The sequence below is a fragment of the Melozone crissalis genome, unplaced genomic scaffold (assembly GCF_028551555.1).
Source record: "Melozone crissalis strain CALT ecotype California unplaced genomic scaffold, PUWL_Pcris_2 ptg000005l_1, whole genome shotgun sequence".
NCBI lineage: Eukaryota > Metazoa > Chordata > Aves > Passeriformes > Passerellidae > Melozone > Melozone crissalis.
Window position 1 is genome coordinate 30,383,981 of NW_026535783.1, and position 23,957 is coordinate 30,407,937.

Sequence of the window (23,957 nt, forward strand, 5' to 3'; positions counted from 1 at the left end):
CTAATTCCTGACACTCAATGAAAACTTTTGGTCAATGACTTTAATGGGGACTTTAAGATTTCATCATATAGGCCAATCTGTGAAAATTTGCCAGAATAGCTACCCAAAGTCCCTGAGCCTCACAGACACCTGAATGCTTTCCCAGTCACACACCTAAACATAAACATGCTCAATTTTTAAGTGCAAAACAGAAAATTAATGTTAAGCAACTTTTCTGCTTCAAGATCACTGTCTTGGACTGCTGTCCACTAACACCATTCCTCTTTCAATTCACAGGAAAGGTGCCCAGTAGGTTTGACATCAAAGGTAACATTTCTGGTTTTGATACAAGCCTGCAGAGAAAAGGGTCTGAAACCTGACTTAAGGCTGGGTGAGTATCAGACAGCTGGGATGGATTTTTTTTTTTTTTTTTTGAGAGAAAGTACATATATCAGTTGGATAAGAATGTCTTATTTTAGCCCCCCATGAGCTGATGTATACAATGGATAAACCTCTGGTATTACCAAGCTAATGGAGTTCTTCAAAAAGGTCACTTAACTCAAGTGAAGTATTTTGGTATGTAATGTCCCTGATTCTCACACATATAATCTGCATTTGTAATTCACCTTATATACATAGCTAGATTTACTCCCTCTGGCACATAACTCCTACACAGCCTCAAAATATGTTAACGTGTAGAAGAACTGTTGATGCACATGATTAGCAAAAAGTAGCACATCAAGTATGAACAAGCCTGAAAATCACATACTATAATAGCTATGACATGACGCTCAACAAAAACAGTAACATTTAGATAGCCTTAATGCTGACCCAAACCAAAAATAACTTGGAAACTGAAGAGTTGAAATTAGTCTTGTGCATATGCCACAGCTGAATTCGCATGAGCAATACCATGAGCATATCCCACTCTGCATTCTGTCATCCACTGGCTCCTTTTTGAATCTGGAAGTCTTATTTGAAGATCCTTAATATTCAGCTCTCTGGAAATCTGACTTTACCAAACCATACACAAGCAGGTCAAACATTATGGTACAATTCACTTCATGTTGATGCTACACAGGTAGCTACCCTTGGTCACAATGTTCCAAGAAAGTAAGTTTCTCAGAGCAATACAACAGATATGAACACAAACAATACTCATGCCTCATCCTACTGACACTGAGCTAGCAAAGAGAGGTCCTCACCACTAACTTGAGCTTCACTGTGCCATTCAGAGAGATATGATTAAGTATTTCCAAGTCTGGAGTTTTCACTATTTCTAAAAACATATCTTCTCTGAAGTGTATAGGTGCTCTGAACCAAAGGCAGACAGCCAAAGGTGAACAGATGGGCGTTTCTGGCAATTTGGAGGCACTTGCTAATTTTCAGGTGAGAGTGATCAAGAGATTTCAAGACCACTCTGCAGAAAGAAAGCAAAAGAAAGAGTTAATATTTCTCCCGCCTGTTCAGCAGAACTAGAGACAACTCCACTTTTGTACACAAACCAATGCTGATATTGGTTCCTGCAGTCACCAAGCATTTCTTATATGATTTGGCCAAAGCCCCTGTCTTATTCTTTGACTTGTTCTTTTCTTCCTGCTATGAATAAAATATTCTCTTACATTTTGAGCCAGAAAATTACTCCAAATACAATGTGAAGAGGCTGCATACTTCCTTCAGCCGCCTCCCCAGTTTTTCAGAAGTAATATTTTTTTCCTCATCTAGCTCAATGTGTTTCAGAAAAAGCAAAAACCTGGCTTGAGGAAACACATTTGTTGCTCCCTGGCCCAAATGCCAACAAGATTGGGTCAAAACCTCTGAAAATTAACACCTGCCCTGTGCAGGTTTTTATGAGATTTCACTGCTAAGCACATCTCTAGGGGTCATTGCAGCCAAAGAGCAGAACACATAAAAGCAGCAGTCCAGATTGGGGCAGGGATAACAAATGCCCCAGGCTTTTGCCTTGTGAAAAGAGAGCTATGTTTGTCCTAACCTTTACTAATGAGCCAGACATCATCTTCCCTCTTTAGGGAGTGACAGACACCAACCCAGTCATACGGCATACATCTGACCAAGGACATGGTGCCCCCCACAGACCCTCAAACAGAGCCTGTCAAAAGTTTCTGGTATTTACAAAACAGAAAGAAAACTGTAGAGAGTATGCACAGCCTAGGCAGCTGTGTTCTGTGAACCTGTGTATGTTCTGTGTGTCTACCAGGCATGTTCACTGACACCTCAGCAAGCAGACCTCTGCAAATACATGAGTTCTCATGCCTGCCCCAATTCACCTCTCTGGCAGATACTGCTGGCAAGGCTGCTGCTGGGCTCACCAGCCTTTCAGAGCTGCTTTATGTCATTTCTCCAAAACAACTTCTACTTTAACATTTTCCTGATATCTTCCTGGGCTCTCATATGTTCCAGAGAAGCAAAATTTCCTCCTGCCATGTTTTGCAACAGGAACCATATGTGTACAGCACAGCACCTTGATTTACCTCATAGCTATTTCCCAAGGCCCTGATATACAGAGTAGCTTCTTTCAATAGACATTTCTCCAGAGTATGACTAAATCAAACAAACTTGCAGACAAGCACTTAAATGCTTCGCTAAATTGCAACAAAACTCATCAGAGATTACAGCATGGTCATGGCTCTCACTGTACTTAGCTAGCTGCAAGGATAGGTTTTATTAACTCGTGTTTTCTCTCTGGGAAAGGAAAAAAGAAAAAAAGCTGTCATTTACAGCACTCTTACAGATTGACAATAATCCCCACTTCCTACCTGCTAGCCTGGGAAGCATTTGGCAAATTTGCTATGTAAGCCAGAAAATAGGAGGTTGAACCAGAGCAGTGAATGATAGAATGAATATTGCATAGGTGTCATCTTCCAAGCTGGACTGATACCAGTCAGAAACTGGAAAGACTTTCTATCCCTTTTGTCACCCAAGGCTACTCTGAATAGGATCCAAACCCCCAGATACCAACTACTCAGCAGTGTCTGACTTCAATCCTTTGACTTTTTATCCCTATTATCCAGAACACAAAGACCTACTTCTTATAGCTTACAGCTTTCCCCTTTCTGATTAGTGTTCATCTCTAGGTACATCACACCTCAGGCTCTGCATGGCTATAAACTCCTTGAAGAAACAGGTGCAATTTTGAAGGCAGAATAAAAGAAATTGACTGCTGCATGAAGGAGAACAGTAGGCAAAATCATAGGCACTTCCTTGTTTTAACTGCAATGCTGTTTCCTACAGCTCCAATTTGACCCTTAGAAGACTGAAGTGTAAAAAAAATGAGACTCATTATGTGTTTGTGGCATTTGTTTGTATTTGTTCATAAACTAGGCAAGAAACACTTTCCCTTTTAAGTGGAAGGCTGTAGTTCTAAAAAACTGCTGAATTCCACCCCCATTTCCCTTTTGTAAGCAAGTAGGTCCACAAAAACCCCAGATTTCCACAAGCTCTCACTACTACTAAAATTGGTATATTTCAATTGGAAAGAAAAGCAAAACTATGGAGAGAATGCTCCTGAAAACTCCAGTTTATTTTACAAAGCTACCAAAGGAAAAAAGGTCATTCACCACCCTCACCTTCCTCAAAATCCAGTCACATGCATGAACCACTGGACTCATTTGAATAGGCTGCTCTTGTCACCTGCTAGCTGCCAGTGATGCTGTGAATCAGCCTCTGCGTGCAGAAGCAGTGCACAAAAGAAAGGCACAACCAGGTGTGTACACAGGGACAAAGACACAGCAAATTACGCAGATACTGAGAGAGGTAAATCATCTAAGTTACGAGTAGACACAGTGCCCCCAAAACCTGGCCAGCAGGGTACAAGACGCTTGAAGAGATCCCAAAGCACTGTACAATTCCTCCCCTCAAAAAGCAACATAGAAGAAAGCTACTAACTTTCTGTTTGCACTAGCCCATGCAGAAAAGCCTCGGAAGAGGGAAAGAAATATACTACACATTTTTTACACCTACTCCATGCACAGAAGAGGAGCTGGAAACACCTGCTGTGAGCCAGTAAATAGGCAAAACTAAAACTAAGTTCATAGAGACACCAGGGATGACCCAGACCATCTTTTCTAGTTCTCGTCTCTCACAGTCTTTTCTTGCATCCAGCTCCTCCCTGATTTCTGGAGTCATTGTTGGAGGAATGATCATCTGATCATTGCAGAGGATAGCCTGGCTGGCTTTTGATGTCCCCAGAACAGGGATGCATGTGTGTTCTGAGCCAGGCCCTTGTCACACTTCCCTGCTGCCACTTGCAGAGGCAGCCCTGCCCGGATACATTTCTTCTTCACCTCCAGCTGATAATGGCATTGTTGACTTCAAGCAGCAAGGAAGCCCCATAAACACCTGAGGGCAAAGACATGCTCAGTCTTTGCAGTCACAGCACCTCCCCCAGTCACTCAGCACCTGTCCATCGGCTTTGCCCTTTGGAGCTGAGCAGTCAGACAGGCATCAGCTCCAGCTCCTGCCATATGTGCTTTACTGGAGGAAGAAAAAACAACCAAAGCAGCAGAACTGTACAAAAATAAAACAGGTTACAGAGGCAGCAGATACTAGACATCACAATGTCCACATGGAGTCCTAATAGCTGTTAATGTGCTCATCCTTTGGACCAGGGCATAGCTCTGTATCATTGCCTTCTGCCAAGTCTGGATGTGGAGCTATATTGCTTGCTATATACCACTCGTCGCTTGCTGTTTAGATCACTATCTGAAGGCTGGCCCTCACTTGGAACACAGATCTATACTACTCCACCACCTGCTATTTGCCACCCTCCCTTAAAACCCAGATCTTGACATTTTCTCCTGTCCTCATGCACAGATCTGTAACACCTGGCAAACGGAGGATAAGGATTCTGATCACTGAGTGCCTGTAGCTCGTTGCCAGATTCAAAGCCCACACACCCTCTATTTCTCATGCATTTTCCCCCCTTCAGATGGGGATGCAGCAAGGGTGCCAAAATAGTACCCCAAGAAGCCTGTGCACTAGTGCATGGCATCACGTCTGCTGATATTGCTCTCAATTTTAAATTCCACTGGTTTGTACAACAAACGTTCTTCTAACAAGCCAGCATACATTATTCATAAAACAGCACAGAGCTGTTCAGCAGCATATGGAACTGATGAATGCTGTTTTGGTGTAGGAGGAGATAGGGTTGATAGGAATGTTTTAGAAGGAAGGAAAGGAGATCATTTCACCCAGGGAATTTCAAGTGCGTCACCAACTGGAGGAGAACATTTCGAAGAGAAACTCCTCTGTTAAAAATCTGGTTTGTATATGGAGAAGGAGGGGGAGGGAGAGAAAAAAAAAAAAGGAAAGAAAGATTGTGCGAGATATACCATCATAAAACAGAAAAGGATGGTTAGCTGTGGCTCCTGAGACACAGAAAATTAATGCCACAGAAGAAATGCATCCTCTGTGTTAATACACATGGCTTGCTTGAAAAGATTTTTTTTCTGTACTTGCTGAAGTGCTTCATCAGTGTTATTGTAAAGGCAGCATACTGAATTATTACAGAAAAATAGAGAAGTACTTCTTGATAGTGGAGCACCTCCACAGCCTATTCTTACACAGCTATTTCAAACTGTTTTATTGGCCCTGTGCATTTGCAGTCAGGACAGGCACAAGTACTTAGCAATTCAGTCCCTGGCTGCAGAAAAAAAGTCTGTTAGAAAAAGAGACTACTGAGCATGCTGGGTCACACAGATGATCCTAAGATACATAGACTCTCATTGCACGCAGTCTGGACTTGAGCCTGCCTTCCACAGAACAATGGTACAAAATTCACAGCACCATTTCACAGGTTCTTCTGCCGGCCTAAAGCTGTGGTACCTCCTATAATACACACTTGGGATGCATGCCCCTAGTGAAGCCTGTCCACACAGAGGCAAGACCTGATGTGTGTCAAGGAGATAAAAGATACTTGGGCTACCTAGCTTCTCCGACGCTGACATCAGGGAGACCTTTTCTGCAGGCACCATGCTGGCGCTTTGTTCATACTACTAAAGCATGAGGATACATAATACACTCTAGCTTACCAAAATAGGCTGAGTCATATAAGTGAAAAGTAAAAGAGGAGAATGTTTCTGAGGCACAAATGGTTTAAATCTATCTCCTGTCCAAAGTCAGCTGCAGCAGTCACAGAAACAGGTCTTGAGCATTGTACTCACTTTATATAGGGAGCAGATAAAATACAAGGCAGTCCAGACACAAAGAGGGAGACACACCCACAGAAATATGAAGTCCACAAACCAAACCTTACTTAAGACTGAGGAGATCTACATGGCATTGGTGTCCAGAAAAGCTCAGCCTAGAACCGAAGACATTTCCTGAGAAGTGATGCACAAACATAAACGCAGTTACACTAATAAAAAGAGCTCCTTTGCCACACTACAGATTAACCTCCAGGTTCTTCCACCAACACAACAGTATCAAAGAGTCAAAGCTCAATTATAAATCAGTTCTCTAAATCAGCGACATCAGCAAAAAAATGGGCAGACAAAGATCAGAAAGGGGAACAGAGAGATGGAAAGGACTGTCCAAAATCACACCAATCACTTGCAGAGCCATTTGTCATCCTATCAACCAGGCAAGCACCACTGAAGAGAATACAGGGATCTTCTCAGCCCTCCATAACACAGCTTTTACGCATCTCAGATGCCCTACAGATACAAAAATCTTTGTTTGAAATAAGAAAACAGTACAAAAAACTGAAAAAAAGCTGCAGTGTTCTTTCCAGCATATTGAGATAGGCAGGAAAAGAAGTGGATATCTCTCAAATAACACCCTACAGCACTTAGAAGAAAAGTGAATTCCATGGAGGAATGAACACAGAGCTTTCATTATTGCAGTAGTTAACAAATCATGTCAGACACCATCCCTGGGAGAAAGTCCCTGCCCTGAGAACGCTACACCATGCACACACAGTGGACACAAAACCTGGGAGAGGAATATATATACATTAAGTAATTCATCCAGTGTCAAAAGACTTGAGATTTTACCATATGCAAGAGAGTTTTCATGCATAAATCTTCCCAGCAAATACCGTGCAATCACTCCCATGCTTAGGGTGAAAGTGATGACGAGAGCAGGGTCCCAGAGCACCTGCAAGATGCAGCCTTTACTTTGATATTTGTTGGAAAAGCACATACTGCATCAGCAACAGCCTGAAAATTATGGCTATGCTATTTCTCTACCCTAACTCAGCAATACACTATTTCTTAGTTATGGTTTATAAGGTCCTGAAAACAGAGGCTTATTTAATTGAATTGAAAAAAATACTTTCTGGTATTTATTTCACAACATTTATTTCTGGTTGCAGTACCCTGTGATTTAAGTTACACAGCTCAGGCTCTGAAATGCTACACAACCTGTAAGCTAGCAGAGAGTGTTTTGCTAGGAGCTACTGTGCAGTGCTGGGGTCTTTTCACCACTGGCAGAGGAGGTTTCTCACAGAACAGACAGGAGATTTAGGGAAGGGACACCACAGGAAGATCCATGCATGGTGCCTGCTCTGCATGCACATGGACCCCAAGACATAGTTAAATGCTTAGTTGATGCGCACCTTTGCAAGAGGTCGTATCTTTTAATCCCAAGGTCAGAATCAACTGGCAATAATAATGAAATTAGAGGCATATTTTTGTCACTGCATAAAATTCATCCAACCCTTGGAGATATGGAGCACCTTTGAGAGGGAGACAGCTCTTAAAGCACTTGCCAGGAGTTCCTGGGTGCCTCTCCATTATTATGTGGGAGAGAGGGATGAGGAAAAAAGAGATGTTGCATGGTGTGGGGCTTGTTTGCTTAGGAACTGAATAACTGGGATGGGCTGGGTAGGGAGATGCTGCACACAGTCACTGTAGCAGCTGGGAATAGCCTGTGCTACCAACCATTACAGTACTCTAATGTATTCCTATAAATGCACAAGCAATGCCTTCCTAATAAATACTTGGTAGCAGTATTTAATCACGCATGCAACTGAGAAAATATTTTCACCTAGTATCCATACCTACTAAACCACAGAGCTGTAGGTAAGGACTAAAAATTATTTTTATATAAAAAACAATTCCGATTAAACAAATAATCTGAAGGACATCACCTGCCAACTCTGGCACATTTCCTAAGAGTAGAGCTCCAACCAACACTGTCACTAGCAAGTTTTTCCTGTTTACTACTGTACCAAGCTCCGTGACAGGGCATTCAACTAAGACCTGATCATTATAACACCAGAGCTCTTTCACCTTCAGGTCTCTCCTCAAATGCAGAGATTTTTTTCCATGACCTGACAGCAATTCTGTGATCACTGCAGATCATCCAGAGCTCTTAACTCCTGCAAAGCATAATCTTTTCCCAACACCAACCCCGAGCCTAACCAAGCAAAACAATACTAATATTTAGTCATTTACCTTGCTTTCTTTAGTAGAAAACTCAGAAGAGTTGGAGATTTTCATAGATTTTGACCGATGGGACTGCCGCCAGAGAGATTCTTCTCGGGAGTATTTCACCGAACCTGTGGCTCTCACCCGGACTTTGCTGGTACTCTGAACACTGTTAACTCCAATCATTTCCGAAAGTGAGTGGATGGGATGGGAAAGAAGAAAGCTAATGAAACTTCCCAATCCCCTGCAGAGGAACTGGAAAAGGTTACAGCTGGAGAGCCCAGGCTCAAGCAATCAGTGTTTGCTTAAAGCACACTAGGCTGTTTTCTCCAGCATCTTCAGGCACAGTGTTTGGAGCCAGCCTGATTGTTCCAGGCATTGCTCACGTCACTGGATGGGAGAAAAAAAAAGAAAAAGAAAAGGAAGACGCTGATAGAAACTCCTCCCCTGCTCTGCTCTGCTCCCCTCTCCAGCATCAACTCCCCCTTCACACACACACCAACAGCAAGAGGAAGAGAGGTGGAGAGAAAGATGCTGGAACAAATGCCAGCAGATCAAGCAAGATATTCATTTTCAGTTCACGCAGCCACACTTCCCTGCCTGCAACAGCCTGCCATGCTCATTACTGCCTGCAATAACAAAGAACACTGCAAAAAGAGTCCTCAATCAACTGCCAGAAGCTACAGGCTTCTGGATGTGAGAAATACTGATGGATTCCCAGAGCACTGGAGAAACAAGTGAAAACCTACAGCACCATTACAAAGTACTGGCAAGCCCCAGAGAGGCAAATCAGCAAATTTCCACAACTCTAAGTATTTGCACTCACTAGCCTGAGTCCTTGGGGTGCCTTCCAAAAGTGCAAGAGAGAGCAAGAGGGGCTTAGAGGGGCTTAGGGGAAAAGAGATGATTTTCCCAAGGTAATCAGTGCAAACCAGTGGCAGAGTCGTGAACAAGCACCTAGGGACTCATCTCCCCGCTCAGCAGCCAGGAGAGCTGTAGCCACACCCCCACACGAGCAAACTGCATGCTCCAGTGGCTGATCCCACCAATGATGCAGCTGCCGAGCGGCACCCCTCATGGCAAACCCATACATAGCAAATCCATGCAGCCTAGTACCACTGCCAGAGGTACCACTCAAACCCACACAAGCCTTGCTCCAGAGGCTAGGCATCCTCTCTGTGCCTGGAGCTACCTGCCCTCATGCAGGGGACAAGGGGAGGCCAACGCCAAAAGGAGCTGGTACTCTTACTGAGGGGTGGTTGTGCTAAATACAGGAAAAGAGAGATGTTTACCTCAGTGTTGCAAAAGCACCATCATTTCTGGCTCCTGGAGACCCAGAGTGCAGCAGACTGTGCATTGCCATGGCAACGCGCTCCAGTGTGAGAGAAGAGATTGCTCTGCTCTACTCTGCTCAGCACAGGATCGTGACAGCTGCCGACACACACTGGACAGGTGAAGCAGCTTGTGTGAGCAGCAAGGGAAAAGTGGACAATGGGGACATTGTGACAAACCCAGAAAAAGCAAACAGTTTGTGCAGAGGGTGCATGAGGAGCTGGCAGACTCTGCAGCAAGGCTAATATCAGGTTCAGCAATCTGCCCCATACCACCATATCAAATGCAGGGCAAGGACAGCAGCAGTGATGTTGGGTTGTGGGAGGACATGAGGGCTCTCATCCCACTCACACAGGCAGCAAGTCTGCATGCAGACAGCAATGAGGGAGTGCTGTCTGGCATGCTGAGGTGAATGTCCCATGCTGAGATACTTCAGGCAGCCAAAAGCTGGGTGAAGAGCCTCCAGTCTCTATTCACATCTGAACCCTGTTCCATGTCTGCCAAGCCACGTGAAAGCAAAGTGAGAGTTTGCTTACCCCATGCCACATGCCCAACAGCACCCAGGGGTAAATAAGATGCATATGAATTGAGCGGACTTTTCCCCTGGATACATCTTCTCAGTCTCTTGCAATAAGGAATTCACATCCTTACAGGGCAAATGGCTAGACAGCCACATGATGGTCCAATGTGCATTTTTGCTCATAAAAGATGCTGCTATCTCCCTAGTATGCAACAGCACTTCTGATAGCATTAACCCTTTGCTACTGTTGTCCCCAATGATGCTACAAGGTGCATATCCTTCCCACAGACTCTAACTGGTGTGGACCCTGCTGAAGGACAACAATCAGTGGAACAGGGAACAGCTTACCTAAGTATCAACATAAAAACTGCCCCTAGAGTAGGGAACTTCTGATTGCTCACAGATTCTGCCTCCATCCTGCTTGAGGCACTGATATCTTCCCTTCTGGCCAACAAGAAAAATACATTTTCATTTCCACCACAGTCAGATGTAGCATCCCTACCTCACACATTAAGATCAAATCCCAAATGTGCCCCTTGTCATTGACAGAGGATAACTGAAAGGAACCTTTTTCCCTGGCAATAATAATGCTCTGAGTTACTTCTGCCACTTCACTAAAAAGGTTTTATGTTACTTAACCCATGTGAAATTACCCACTGCTTGTGCGAAAGCTTTTCAAAGAAAATCTCTTCTTAGAGGAAATTTGCACTGCAGTCAAACCGCTCCAGATGAGCTAAGCAGCAGGTCCTGACAGGTGCTACGTAAATGGCCACAAATCACTCTCTATCCTAGCAGCCCCCTGCCTGGCAGATTATTCCTGCTCTCAGATTTATAGGGCCAACTCCCCAAGCATTCTCAACATATCTGAAATAATTATACTGCCTAAATATCACACACAGACCTAGGCCAGTGTCAATTACACAGAGCAATTTTATTATTAAACACAAGCTAGACTGAATCAAAACAATATTTCTCTTCTGTTGCCCACAGCATCATCACTGTTGCCTAATTGCAGCAGTTCATCTAGTATTCTCTGAGCTGAAGTTAGCAGATCCTCAGGTTGGACAGGAACCTTATTTCAGAAAGGAACAAGTCTGTTTCTGCAGCAGTCCAAAACTCCAAGGATTTTCTTTCTTCTTCTTTCTTCAGTGTTTTCTGAGAAAACACTTCTCAGCTCACACTCTCCCAAAGAGAGCCTCCTGAGAGAACACATTTGAAGCCTTAAATATCTTCAGATTGGGGATTCACTTTAGATTTCATCAGCGTCCCTGATTTTCATCTGCAAGTGATAATACAATCTTGTACTCCTGAGTCATTATTCTGTGTACATATTCACAGTTATTCTGGGGAAAGGCCATGCTTTGACATTAGAGAAGACCCACCATTTTACAAATTATTATGCACACAGGATTGATTTATGTCTGTAACTGAGCAACAGGAATTTCTGAGGGAAAAATGTTTTGTTAGCATAAATAGAGGGATAGAAAGGACATTTTTAAAGAGGGGCTGAAATAGCTGTGAAGTATCAGAAAAATCAGAGCTGACCACATCCAGCGGACACCCCAAGTGTTTCAAGAATTCAGAACCTTCCTCTTGTTCAGAGGTCAAGCAAAGAGGTTATTGGAAAGGGGCAGAATGTTTAGGCAGTGACACCACTGGGGTGACCAAAAGGACTGTGACCCTATAGAGACCTTCCCAATCAGTTCCTCTAAGGAACAAGCCATAAACCAGCAGGAAAACTTAAAACTTTGGGTCAAAACAGATGCAGGAACAGAAAACCAGAGTTTCTATTATTCCTTCCACCTCATCCTTTTAAAACCATACAAAAGCTTTTGTCTTGTCACAAGGCTCTATGTCAGACCCCATCACCCATAGAGGAAATGGGCAGCTGTTCCAACTTACCCTGAAATAAGCTCCTTCCCATCTGTTCCTCCCACCAGTCAAGTTTCCCTGGGAGGCAAAACATACCCAGTCCTTGCTTGGTCTTCCTAATGTCATTCAGCAAATCAACAACGCAAGAAGAAAAAATGCAGAATTCAAAGTAAAATTCAATATTGGCTTTTGAAGTACAAACCTAAGGACCACATTACTGCATCTAAAGAACTCCAATGTCCTCAAACAAAGTCACAAGAATCCTCTAGAATCATTTAAGCCTGATGTCAACTACAAATACAAACAACACAAACTGACAAAATACATAAACGCATGCATATCAATTACTTAAAACATAGCCTCAAAAGCCAGTAACATATTTGTGTAGCACAGAAAGGGAGAACTACTTAATGCTGCCACTAAATGCTGTTTGTTAAATAAACTACATTAAATCTTTCCGTCATCCTTCATCTTTCCTTCTTTCATGTTTTTTTTCCTTCTCCCCAGAATAGGAAGGGGAAAGTCAATTCTGACAGATAAGCTACTCTTAACACAATGGCTACAGAACTAGAGCTTAAAACTGATCAACAGTAAAATTCCTGTAATATTAAGATAACAATTTCTGAGGTCTGTTGACTAGGGGGAGCTGACAATCAAGATTAAATGGCTCCTGCAAACAGCAGAAATATTAGAGCAGCCACTTAATTTCTACATGCACATGCAACCAGGTCAACAGGAATGCTAGCAGGGTAACAGCTGGAATGATGGGAGAACAAGGTATGACTGCATGAGGACAACTGAACTATCTCTGGTTTAAGTTACATGAGAAGAAGGCTAAAAGAGCATCTACAGCCAGCAGCTCACAGTCAAAGCACAAGTCTTAACAACTGACTTTTTACATCAATAAGCACCTAGAAGTGAGCAGAATCACAAAACCACAACAAGTGGTGGAAGATCAAATTAATCCTGGTATCACTGTGTCTCTGGGAACCACAGTGCATCTTGTGCCAAAAGAAACCACTCCTATGGTAAATGCCCTGCTGAGAATGATAGGAGATCACAGCTTTAATGAAAATAAGCCATTGGATAGTAACAGGGATGCAAAGAAATCATGCACCCTGTTATCCTGATCATCACTGAAAGTAAAGAGATGTCTTCAGCCATCTTCATGCTCCTCACAGCAGATCTGAAAACAGCTGTTTCGCAGACTAGCTGTTGTACTGCCTGGCAAAGCACTATAGTATCCAAGGGGGAAAAATTCCTCTTCTTGAATTCCTCCTTTTAGGAATTATCATCTGCTGTCAACAGAGCTCACAGAAATTAAGTGAGCCATACAGTATGCAGACTAACACAGACCACCAAGTTCCTTAATTTAAAGCTGACAAATGGAGCTACAGAAAACAGCAGCACTTCGAAAAAATCCATAAAAGCATCAAAATCCTAAAATTCTCCATAGCTGTGACAGAAACCCACAGGAAAGTGATTGAAGAAGTGATGTAAAGTCTACAAACTATCTCAGATCAGCGGCAAACAACCTCTGCCTCTGTCCCTGCAAGTGAGCATGCTCTGAATCAAGACCACTGAAATAAACCCCTCAGCCTAGAGATCAGCATTAAAACAAAAAAAAAGAAAAAAAAAGGAAAAACAATCTCCCTCCCAGGCTTCTCTCTGACTCAAATAGCAAACACAACATCAACAAAAAGGGAAAGAGGACAAGGAAGGGGAGAGGAGTGGGAGAAAGAAGGAAGGCGGCAAAAGGATGGGGGCAAAAAGAAAGAGAGGGGGCACAATAGGGACAAGTGGGAGGAGAGACAGGGAGGAAGGAAATTGAGGCCACTCTAAGATCCACACAGGTTACAAGCTGGTGTCACCTGTGGCTGTAGGCATTGCACTGTGGAAGGGGGAAAAATAGGCATAGCCTTTGACTTACCTTTTCTCCACAATTCCATCTACCTATGGAGTCATGTCCAGCTACCTTGCCCCAAAAGCAGATTAAATCCTTCCTACCTGTCTTGACACCTTCCAGAACCCATCTGTCAACAGGACAGAAACCTGGTGCCTTGGATTTGCCCCATATTTGTACAAGGATCCTGTGAATACTTAATCATCCAAGAAAGCATGACTTTGGAAGGAAACTAAATATTCCATTTAACATCACAGGAAGGAAGGAAAAAAAAAATCTGAATTTAGGGAGCAGGCTAATACTCTTGTTTGAAAGAAAACAGTGTAACTGGGTCAGAGAGAGAATAGTCCAATGCTACTTGAAAAGTGTGGCGACAAACAGAAGGGAGGAATACCGAAGATTTATACAGCAGTAATTCTAAAGCTGGTGGAAGGAATGTTCTCTCTTCTTCTTCCTTTTTTTTTTTCCAATATGGTATAAATTATATTCGTACTCTTCCTTCCCTTGAGATGCAACACTGAACTTAAATTTCAAGCAGATCAGTGGGTGGAAGATCAAAGAATGTTTTTCAGAATTTGTTTTCTACCTACATGGAGGTGGGAGTAATAAGTCATAGGGACCAAAATGTATGTGTGACATTGTATTAGAGAATTCCCAGTCTGAAAAGAGCCCAGAATTCCTCTTTTAAAGTGGCAGAATGCATCATTCCTGGAGACTACCAGTCTGTATCCTCCACACTTGACAGATGACATTCATCCTTGGGACCTGCTATGCATTTCAGTTACAGTAGGAGACAAGCTGATGGCCTTGGCTATCTAACAGGCTGGAGAAGTCAGACATCGAATAATTCCCTTGTCTCATCAACCTGGACAAGACACCACAGACAGGTTGCCTCCACAGATGAAAATTAACCCCCTATATGTTCATTATGAGGCTGGTATTGAGCCACATAATTGCAGCCAGTAGCAATGGAAATTCTTAGCTGACTCTGCTTGGGTTTCACTCCTTGCTGACACAAAAGCCTGGCAGGCTACGTGAGATCTTTTGAATAACAATTGGAAAGTAAAGAGGTGAAAGGTTGAAGGAGCAAAAAATAATTCAGAGAAATGCAGATTGTCAAAGCAGAACAGATCCATCCTGAAATCCAGTCTGCTTCCTAGTAAGATAAGCAATCCCTCATTCCACCCCTAGACTATGCAGAGCAATCTTAATTCTTGGATCATCTTCAAAACATTTTATGTTTTAAGCCTTGTTTAAAGATCTGCTTTCCCTGCTCAGAGACAGCTGGTATTAGGCTTTTGATATTATAAGGCTTTCTTCAACTCAATATCTGGGTTTGACTTGAGAAAAAATATATAGATTATAGATTTTTCTTTTTATATCCACTGAGGTAACCTCCTGAAATGCAAAAAGAAAGTATATTTGCATTTCAACAGGGCAGGAACATATCAGAAACCTCTGTAATTCAAGGGACACAAAGCAATACACACACCATCATAACCTGGTCCAATTTTCAGTTCTGCATAGGCATGCTTCAAATGGCTATTGCTTGTGAATAGGACAAATGACAACACTGAAAAAACTCCAAGTTGAAGGAAACAAAGGTTATCATGGCAGGAAGGCTCTCTGCAAGGACAGAGAAGAGTGAAGACAAGCCAGGTGTTCCCTACAGTCACCTACAGTTCCCTATGGATCTGTGGCTCCTCTGAGAGTGAAAGTATTGGAATATGAATCCCAATATTACCAGTTATATTGTGCCTGGGCCAGTCTGACCCTCGCTGCTGGGCCAAAGGCAGCAACTGTGGTGTAAATCACCCCAGAGACACCTTGGCTTGCTGGAGATTGCAGCAGGGCACTGAACAAGTCCAGGCTTGTCGTGAACTCCGTTTACCTCAGGAGGAAGAGCTTCAGGCGAATGGTGAGGAGAAAAAGGAGATGGATTCTGCTGGAGGGTTTAATGTCCAGAGGTTTATTCCAAGGTTACAGAGGCCTGAACGTGGGCAACTGCTCCAACAGAATCCCAGCCACATGGTCTGATTCCCTTTTTAAGCTCCCGGGGCAGGGGGAGGGGAGGGAACAGTTGAGCCACCCAACCAGGTGAGAGGGGCAGGGTCTCAGGGGGGGATGACACCTAGACAGGCCAATGACCCCTGGGCCTGAGGGGCATCCTTTGAACTTGACCAACCACAGCCAGCCTTGCTGGAATGTTAAACCTGATTGACAGGACTCACTCAGCAAGGGGCGAGGGGGAAGGGAGAGAGGTATAGGCACACCTGGGGATGTGACCTGGAAGTCTAAAATGGGACATTACAGCACACCGCAACATGAAAGTATGCTTCATAAACAACTGTTTAAGACAAGGATTAGCAATTTAATCCTGCATTACCTGACTTTTATACTGCCAGATTAGACTCTGTTGTCTCCTAGCAGCTGAAAGGGGCCCTCTGTAACGGGACCTTCTAATTCATACAGATAAGAAATGGCCCAAAAATACTATTTCCATCAGAAGTATTTTGAAGAGAAAAAACTTTATTTTGGGGAAGAGATCAGGAGCTACATCTTGTTTCTTATTCCGTGAAGCAAAGGCATCTGGTCCTTATCTCTTTATTTCCTTATCTTCTAGTCTTATTCCATGAAGCAAAGGCATCTGGTCCTCTCTCTCCTCTGCCCACTGCTACAGGGTGTTACAGCAGTCAATGAGGTCCTCCTGAGGCCATCCTGGCTTGCTGTCACACACTCTCATCTCCCCAACTTCATCAGGTTTCCCTGGAAGGTGGGAATTTCTTGCCAAAAAGCCATGAAATGGATGAAGTACAAGGACTGCTGATGAGAGCAATTAGGGGGCACACAGCAGTCCAATTAGTGTGAGTTCCTCTCCATAAAGGGGGGCTGAGGCTGTGCAGGGAGATGTTAGCCACCTGATGTTCATTCTCTCTGCTAAATACCTGAAATTATTGGAATGGATGAAGTAAGATGCCATGAAGTAAGACGAATTTAATTCTCTTTGAATTGAGTATTTGCTTTGGAGGGCTTTCAAAGGGAATTAAAAAAAAAAAAAAGAGAGGGAGAGCCAGAGAAAGCAGAAAGACAGTGGCAAAAACACCCCTTAATTGAAGTGGAGGGAACTGACAGCAACATGAGATAAACCCTACTTTGCAGCTTCTATAGGAAATTGCATATCCCAGAAATCCTAATCAAGAATTCAGATCATTTAGGAAATTAAGGATGGGTTCTTCAGAAGAGTTCAGCACCAGCAACTCCAAGTTAATTTGGTCACTTCATTACAGTGCTTCTGCAGGAGATAAGGCCTACCCAAAAAAAACCCTTTGAGAAAAAGCAGACTTTTTATGCAGGATTGGCATCTAATCTCCATCAGCAGTCCCTGAAAGGATGAGTCTAGCCAAGTACATCCCAGGTACTTCAGCATGATAGACATTCCCAGATGGGATAACAGGTCAGAGAAGAGCTACCACCTCCTACCAAAAGACACACAGCCAGGTATGACTTCCCCACTTCATGTCATGGTGCAGCACCACTGCCATGGGTCAGCCCATGTCAGAGGTTGGGTGACGCCTGTGATTTCATGAATGAGGTGTGTTGTAAATGCAGAGGACATTTACTTACACAGGACAGGTGGTACTTTGCATGCAGCCTAACAACAGAGTACCCCTCCCAGAACACTGCCTAACAAAAGCAGGGATCCATATCCTCGTGCCTTCTTGCAGGCTCTCTGTGGACCACACAAGACATATTCTCTCCTTACATATGAAAGGCCTTGTTAATGCCACCTTCCTGGAGTGGACCTTCACACACCTTGTCTCAAAATTGTAGGAGCAACAGGGGGTAGGACAGTCGGGATGGACGGAGACGAGAGATCTCCGAAGCCAGGTCATGGAACTTGTGGTTTATCGCCAAGGGCCTGCGTGCTGCAGCCCTGCTTGGAGCTGCCAGCCGCAGCCCAGAGCAGGCTGGAGAAAAGAGAGGGGTAGAGAGGATGAGAGGGTAAGAGTGTAAAAGGGTAAGAGAGCAAAAGTATAAGAGAGTAAAAGGGGTAAGAGAGCGAAATTCTCGTTACAATACAATAAATCCTCTTTTGTGTTGAATAAAATCGTTACATTACCATATTGGGTTACATTTTAAACCTTAAAAACTACTCTTTAGACCCCTTCTGCCAAGATAGTAGCGTCTGCTCTGACTTTTGCACTTGTCTGCAAGCAGAAGGTTTTGCTTCATCAAAAAGAGATTACCTTTAATCGGCCACACCATTGTTTTCCCATTGTTCAGTAACTAAGGGATCTTAAAGCTTGCTTTCATTTCAATCTCGCTTATAGTTTCTATATTCTCAAAATCTTTTGCCAAACAATCATATTTATAAGGCTTTCCTGTTTCATCATCCTCAACAAAAATGCCAAGAGGAAAACATTGTGGCCAGCACCACACCAGCACTTTATTTGTCGGGACCACACTGCCCTTAGGAATTGAAGCAAGAATGTAAGGCCAAAATTAGGCTCTTTCCAAGCGAATCTCCTCTTCATTCCAGAAAATCTTGTGAAGCCCAGCTCTGAAGAAGGCTACAGTCACACAGTACAGTTCCCTAGCATATAATTGTGAAGATGATATCATTACAGAAGATTAAAGCTGGTGTAAGCATGCGAGAAAGAAACCACTCCTACATTGTAATCATGAGGTTCTTAACACTGCCAAAATGTCAGACTGATTTTGTTTTCTTTCCAAGGAGGGAGATCCTAGCCATGGCTTCTCTTTCTATATATATATGTGTGTGTGATAAATACATGAATACTACAAGCAGACCCCACGAGGACAAGTGCACTTTTAATCACAGTTTGGCATATTTGTCTTTATGAGTCCCAACTGCAAAAGCAACCTTGGATGTGACTAAATGAGTGAGGAAAAAGGCAATGAATCTATGTGCAGACAGGTGTACAAAAGCAAAACCTTTTTCAATGTTAAATGGACAGCAAGACACAAGGTGAGCAAGATCACGTTAGCATTTCTCATTTCTGCTTTCAAACCAGAGTGAAATAATCTGTTCTTAAAGCACAACTAGTGACATATAGAAAATCAGGTCATGAAGGCCTTGTGGTTTGTACCAAAAGTGTTCTTATTATTGGAAAAAAACTGTAATAAAACATACAGATAGCTCCCCCAGGAAGGTGAAAGAAAGGAGAAACTTGATCCAACATCCCAAGTTTTCTGAGGCTGATCACACAAAAGGGTGTCCCTCCTCCCATGCTGATGTCTGTCCCTTGTTGTGCTATTTTCCTATCCTGACAAAACATTCAGGGATGCACTCCAAAGAGTGAAGGGATTGACTGAAGGCAACATCTGACTGATGCCTGTCAACCAGCTGTCCTGGATAGCACAAGCATTTGCATTTGCACCCCTGACTATGAGAAGTGGATCCACAATAAATGCTGCACAGAGCTTCACAAGCCCTGGATGAACAGCCTTCCTTCCCCTCCACTACTTCTCAGCTTTGCTCTGGGGCTCAGCAGAGCTTCATACAAGGGTGCAACAGGGCCACAAGGAGAATACAGAGAGACTGCAGAGGCAGAAAATCCCACTTGCTTCACCACAGGTCTGCATTAGTCACCAGTGGGTGCCCAGGACCTCGCTCCCACAGGGACACACTGCCACCCTGTGGAAACCACTCTTCCTCTCCCAGGCAGCTGGGCAAGGATGCAGGGAGAAGGCTAGCAGCCTCACCCATGCTCAGCGGCTACACAGCTAATGCAGCAGCAAACCACATACACTTTGGTGCTGTGCTGAAGAAGGGTGCTATGAATTTAATTTATTGAGACTAATGCAAAAATTAATTTCCACTAATTCTTAGCAATCGCATATTTAGTGGCAGCATGGCTGCTGTGAACACAGTAGCACAATTACTCGTACTCACTCCACTCCCTTCCACTAATAAATTAAAAAACAAGGGTCAGTTTATCAAATCTTCAGACAAGCCAGATGAGAAAAGAAAGCTGCGTGCCACCTCTGTCCCCAAGACAGCACACAGAAAAGGGCAGAAAGCCTTAAAGCAACATGAGACACCAACACCAAACTTCTTCCATTTGTCTACATCCAAAAAATCCTGAGCCCTGGTATTTGCTTTGGGTCAAGAGTCAGACATCCCTAGCATTAGCAGGTGAGCACTAAACATGAAGGTACAGCCCCAGCTGCATAATTCTGTCAGGAGGAAAACAAACAGCAGGTGAGAACCATTGGAAGTCTCTTGTCAGTACACTCAGGTTATTTACACACAATCTGGAGATCTATTTATTCAGTAAGGGCTGTAATTAGCCTGCAAATTAATCTCAACACATCCCTCTATGGCAAACGGAGAAATGAGATTCCTTTGGGGGAAAAAGTAATTTACTTGTGGCTGCTGACAGATACACAGACTCAAAAATTAAAGACATTAAATCTAAAATTTAATATTCCCCATTGCTTAGTAAGAACTGAAGCAGGAGGGTCCAACAAAAATCTCCCTGAAGAAGATTAAGAAAATGAAGAAATTACCAATACTAGAAGACAAACTCTGCTGCTTTCAACTATGCAGGTAAATCTGTATTTCACAATGATTCTGACACAAAACTCACACAAGAGATGGCAACTCATTTGGTTGATTTCAATAGGCACTGGATCAGCTCTCAGATGTGGCAGCCTCTTATTTTTATTTCCATTACAAAATTAAATAAATTATGAACTCCAGTGTATGCACACCTGTCTTCATTTAAACAAAGTGTTGTTTCGTGCTAGCAAAACAAAAAAGAAGCAAAACATTCTCATTATTACTGACAATAAAACAAGGTTTGTCCTGCTCAGCCTCTTCCCTCATTCTTCAGGTTTAACTCCTAGCACAAACTTAATGAACAAAAGCTGAAGCAACACAGCCTGTGCCAGACAGCACATTATAATCTGAAATTACATCTCCAGCTCTAATATGAATATCCCAAAGCACCTTTGATGAAAAAAACCACACGCCTTCCAGATTGTACACAGAGATCAGGCTTAGTCTTTAATGTATTCACATTCAGAGCCAACTGGCTGCTTCTGTCCGCTGCAATGAGGAGACAGCACTCTGGGTTGGCATGACCACAGGAGTTTACAAAGCACACAGCTCTGGGGCAAGACCTGCCGCAGCTCAGTTTCACCTCTGTGCTGCAGAGAGTCACCTTCACTGTCAAGTAAAGGCAAGAGGGAAAACAAGAGAATAAACATTTTATATATTATATATGTTCTGGGAGGAGAAATGGCCCCATCACTTGTCATGTGACAATTAAGATTCAGAAAATGCAAGATGGGTGTTTTGTTTTGAACCATCTTTCAACAGAAATGAAACACACGTTCTGCAGTTAATTCCTTACCTTCAAGAGCCCTCTCGGGAAGTCTTTGCCATCATTCATCCCCTGGAGGTTAGCAACAAATTCTTGGCAGGTCATCTTTTTCCCAATGTTCTGAAAGGAGTGTCAGAGAAACACAACATCATATTCCTGTTGCTTTCCATAACAACAGGAACAAGCAACATCCGATTAAATGCATCTTCCTGCTTTCCTTTAAGCCCAAGCCACGCAGCACTAAGAACACATTCAGGAGATTACTCATAGATGAGCATCCTTGTATGCATATAGCTAGAAAAGGGGACCCTTTTGCACCCAAAGGCCCACATACACCCCCAAAAAAAACCCCAGCTTAATACTGGGGGTAATGAAGAGGACAATGATGAAGATCTTTCATATTTGCATGGTGCCTTATATCCCCATGTCTCCAAAAGCTCTACCAGTCTCTGATGGAAAAGCTCTACTTAAATCTGCTGTGGGGCACCAGGAAACAGGTGACTGAGGCCCTTTCTAGATCCTTCCCTTACAATTTCAAATGCCCCCTTTTCAGTGGCAACTGCTGTGAGTTGGAGTGTGATGCCCAGGCATGGCCACTACCTTTTCTGATTCACAGGCTGAAGCTGCTTTGACATTTCCATAGGCTCGCTCTCTTTTTTCTCCTCCTGTCCAAGTCTCTGACTGAAAGTTGACCAAATAAGCCACAAACAGAAAGGAACAGTTTGGCTGTCCCTATGTGTCTGTGTAGGAGCCAAACTACATCCAGAAGTTTGAGGCTTATTGAATCCCTGCCTTCATCACCCCTCAGAGAAAGTGTCTGTACACAGTCCCCTAGGTGTTAGAAGGGTCCTGCTTAGTATGCAGGGAGCCTGGTGAGCAGGCAACAATTACAACACTGCATTGATGAAAAAGGACACCAAAGATATCTGGGGAAAGGAAAGCAGCCTGAGATGACAGAGGGTATAGACAGGGGAAAATAGGGCTCTGTGACGGGTATCTTTGACGATAGCATCACTGTCAGTCAAGAGATGGAAGTGAAGACTTTTCCACTGTCAGGGCATGTTTTGTCTGTAGAAATACAGCAGAAGAGTTCTGTGTGAACTCTGTCTTCGGCTAGGACCAGGAGCCCAAATTAACACAGGACTGGTGCCCTTAGTTGGTAATACAGGCCATTCGATGTTATGAATTACACGACAGCTTAAAGTGCATATCCTCTATTTCCCTTCCATAATGTTTGATCAGGAAAACCACCAAATCTTGGCCATCAGCCTCACCTTGCCAATAAGGAACATCCCATAGCCTGCAGCCAGCACAAACCTACAGAAAGAAGGCAAGCAGTAACCCTGGAACAATTCATGGCTTCCCACAAAAGGATGGCTCCTGACAACACAGATGGGCTGTAACCCTGGGTCTGTGGTTGCAAAGCTTATAGAATACAGCTTATAACTTCAGTCTTCAGGTGCAGGCTGAAGCTGGTCTAGTAGAGACTGACAAATGCTTTCCTTTCTCCCTGCAACTTCAGCCTACTTCTATTTGTTTCCTCCAAGCAGCAGTTGGCAGCTTCCCCATGCTGAGCAAAGCCAACAATGCAGACAAATTGCTGTTTTGCTGCAGGATCAAAGCTGACATCTTCATACAGTGCCACAGAGGTTCCAGAGGATGTGCCTGGTGGTCTAGAGATACCTCAACACTCTCTAGCACCAATGTGGGTGATGACATTTGTGCAGAGAAGCAAGCATGCATTTCCAAAACACATCTAGCAAAAATGTTTAGTTACAAATAGAAGTGTGGCAAGACAGGGAACATAAAGGGGATTAAGTAAAAGTTTGTCTACAAGAGTTAAAGGCAAGTGCGAACTGAAGGCAGAAGGACTGCATTACAGTCCTACAAGCAGTGGAGCTGATTGTGAAATAGAAATGTCTGTGCTTATGATCAGTATGTCAGTAACAAATAGAGCACAGTGTATAGACAAGCCCTGTGACTCATTTGCTTCCTGCTCCAGCAGAATCCTGGTAAGGATGGGGCAAACGTTATCTTTGTTAGGAAACAGGCAATTAGGCATATCTGCAAGGGCTGCATTCCAAATCAAAAACACCAAACTTACCACCTATGTGGAAAAATGCAAAGCAGTAAGAGGAAGTCCAAAATCAGAGGAAATCAGAGGGGTTTGAGGGAACACAATGGCACACCCATGGACATAATACAAGTAGGAGTCTGGGAAATACTACAGCTGCATGTACATAACAACACAGTGTCAACTGCCAGTGGGGTAAGTCTCCAAAGTTACACACTGCAACAACCAGAGTCAGCAGCAGCAATGATGGGTCAGAGCTAAATTGTTTTTTTCAGTACCTACTGAAGACAGTACTAAAGCGCTAAAGCATCGCAGGGAGCACTAAAGCATCACAGGGAGCAATGGGAATTGCTGTCAGGCTAATGCATGACCATTATTTGGTCTCCCTCCCTGGACTGTGAGGCCAGGCAGTCTGTAAAGCAGGAGCTCCAGGCTGCTCACCACTCTGGGAAGTGGGATACCTCTGCAGAAAGACTCAGGTGTCCTCAAGAGAAGCCATGTGTGCTACGAGACAAACTGCAGCACATTCCTGTAC

The 23,957-nt window shown here is 43.5% G+C and overlaps 1 protein-coding gene across 3 annotated transcripts in view; it reads right to left on the reverse strand.

The window, feature by feature from the left end:
* Positions 1–23,957, reverse strand: part of PSD3 (pleckstrin and Sec7 domain containing 3) — a 109,401-nt gene that overhangs the window by 30,973 nt on the left and 54,471 nt on the right. For 2 of the 3 annotated variants that reach the window (XM_054284972.1, XM_054284980.1), the window contains one exon: positions 21,379–21,468. In XM_054284972.1, coding sequence (XP_054140947.1) covers positions 21,379–21,468 — 90 coding nt within the window. Of the gene's footprint in view, positions 1–8,396; positions 8,776–21,378; positions 21,469–23,957 lie in introns of those variants that run through there. The other variant, XM_054284989.1, reaches the window with a different exon arrangement.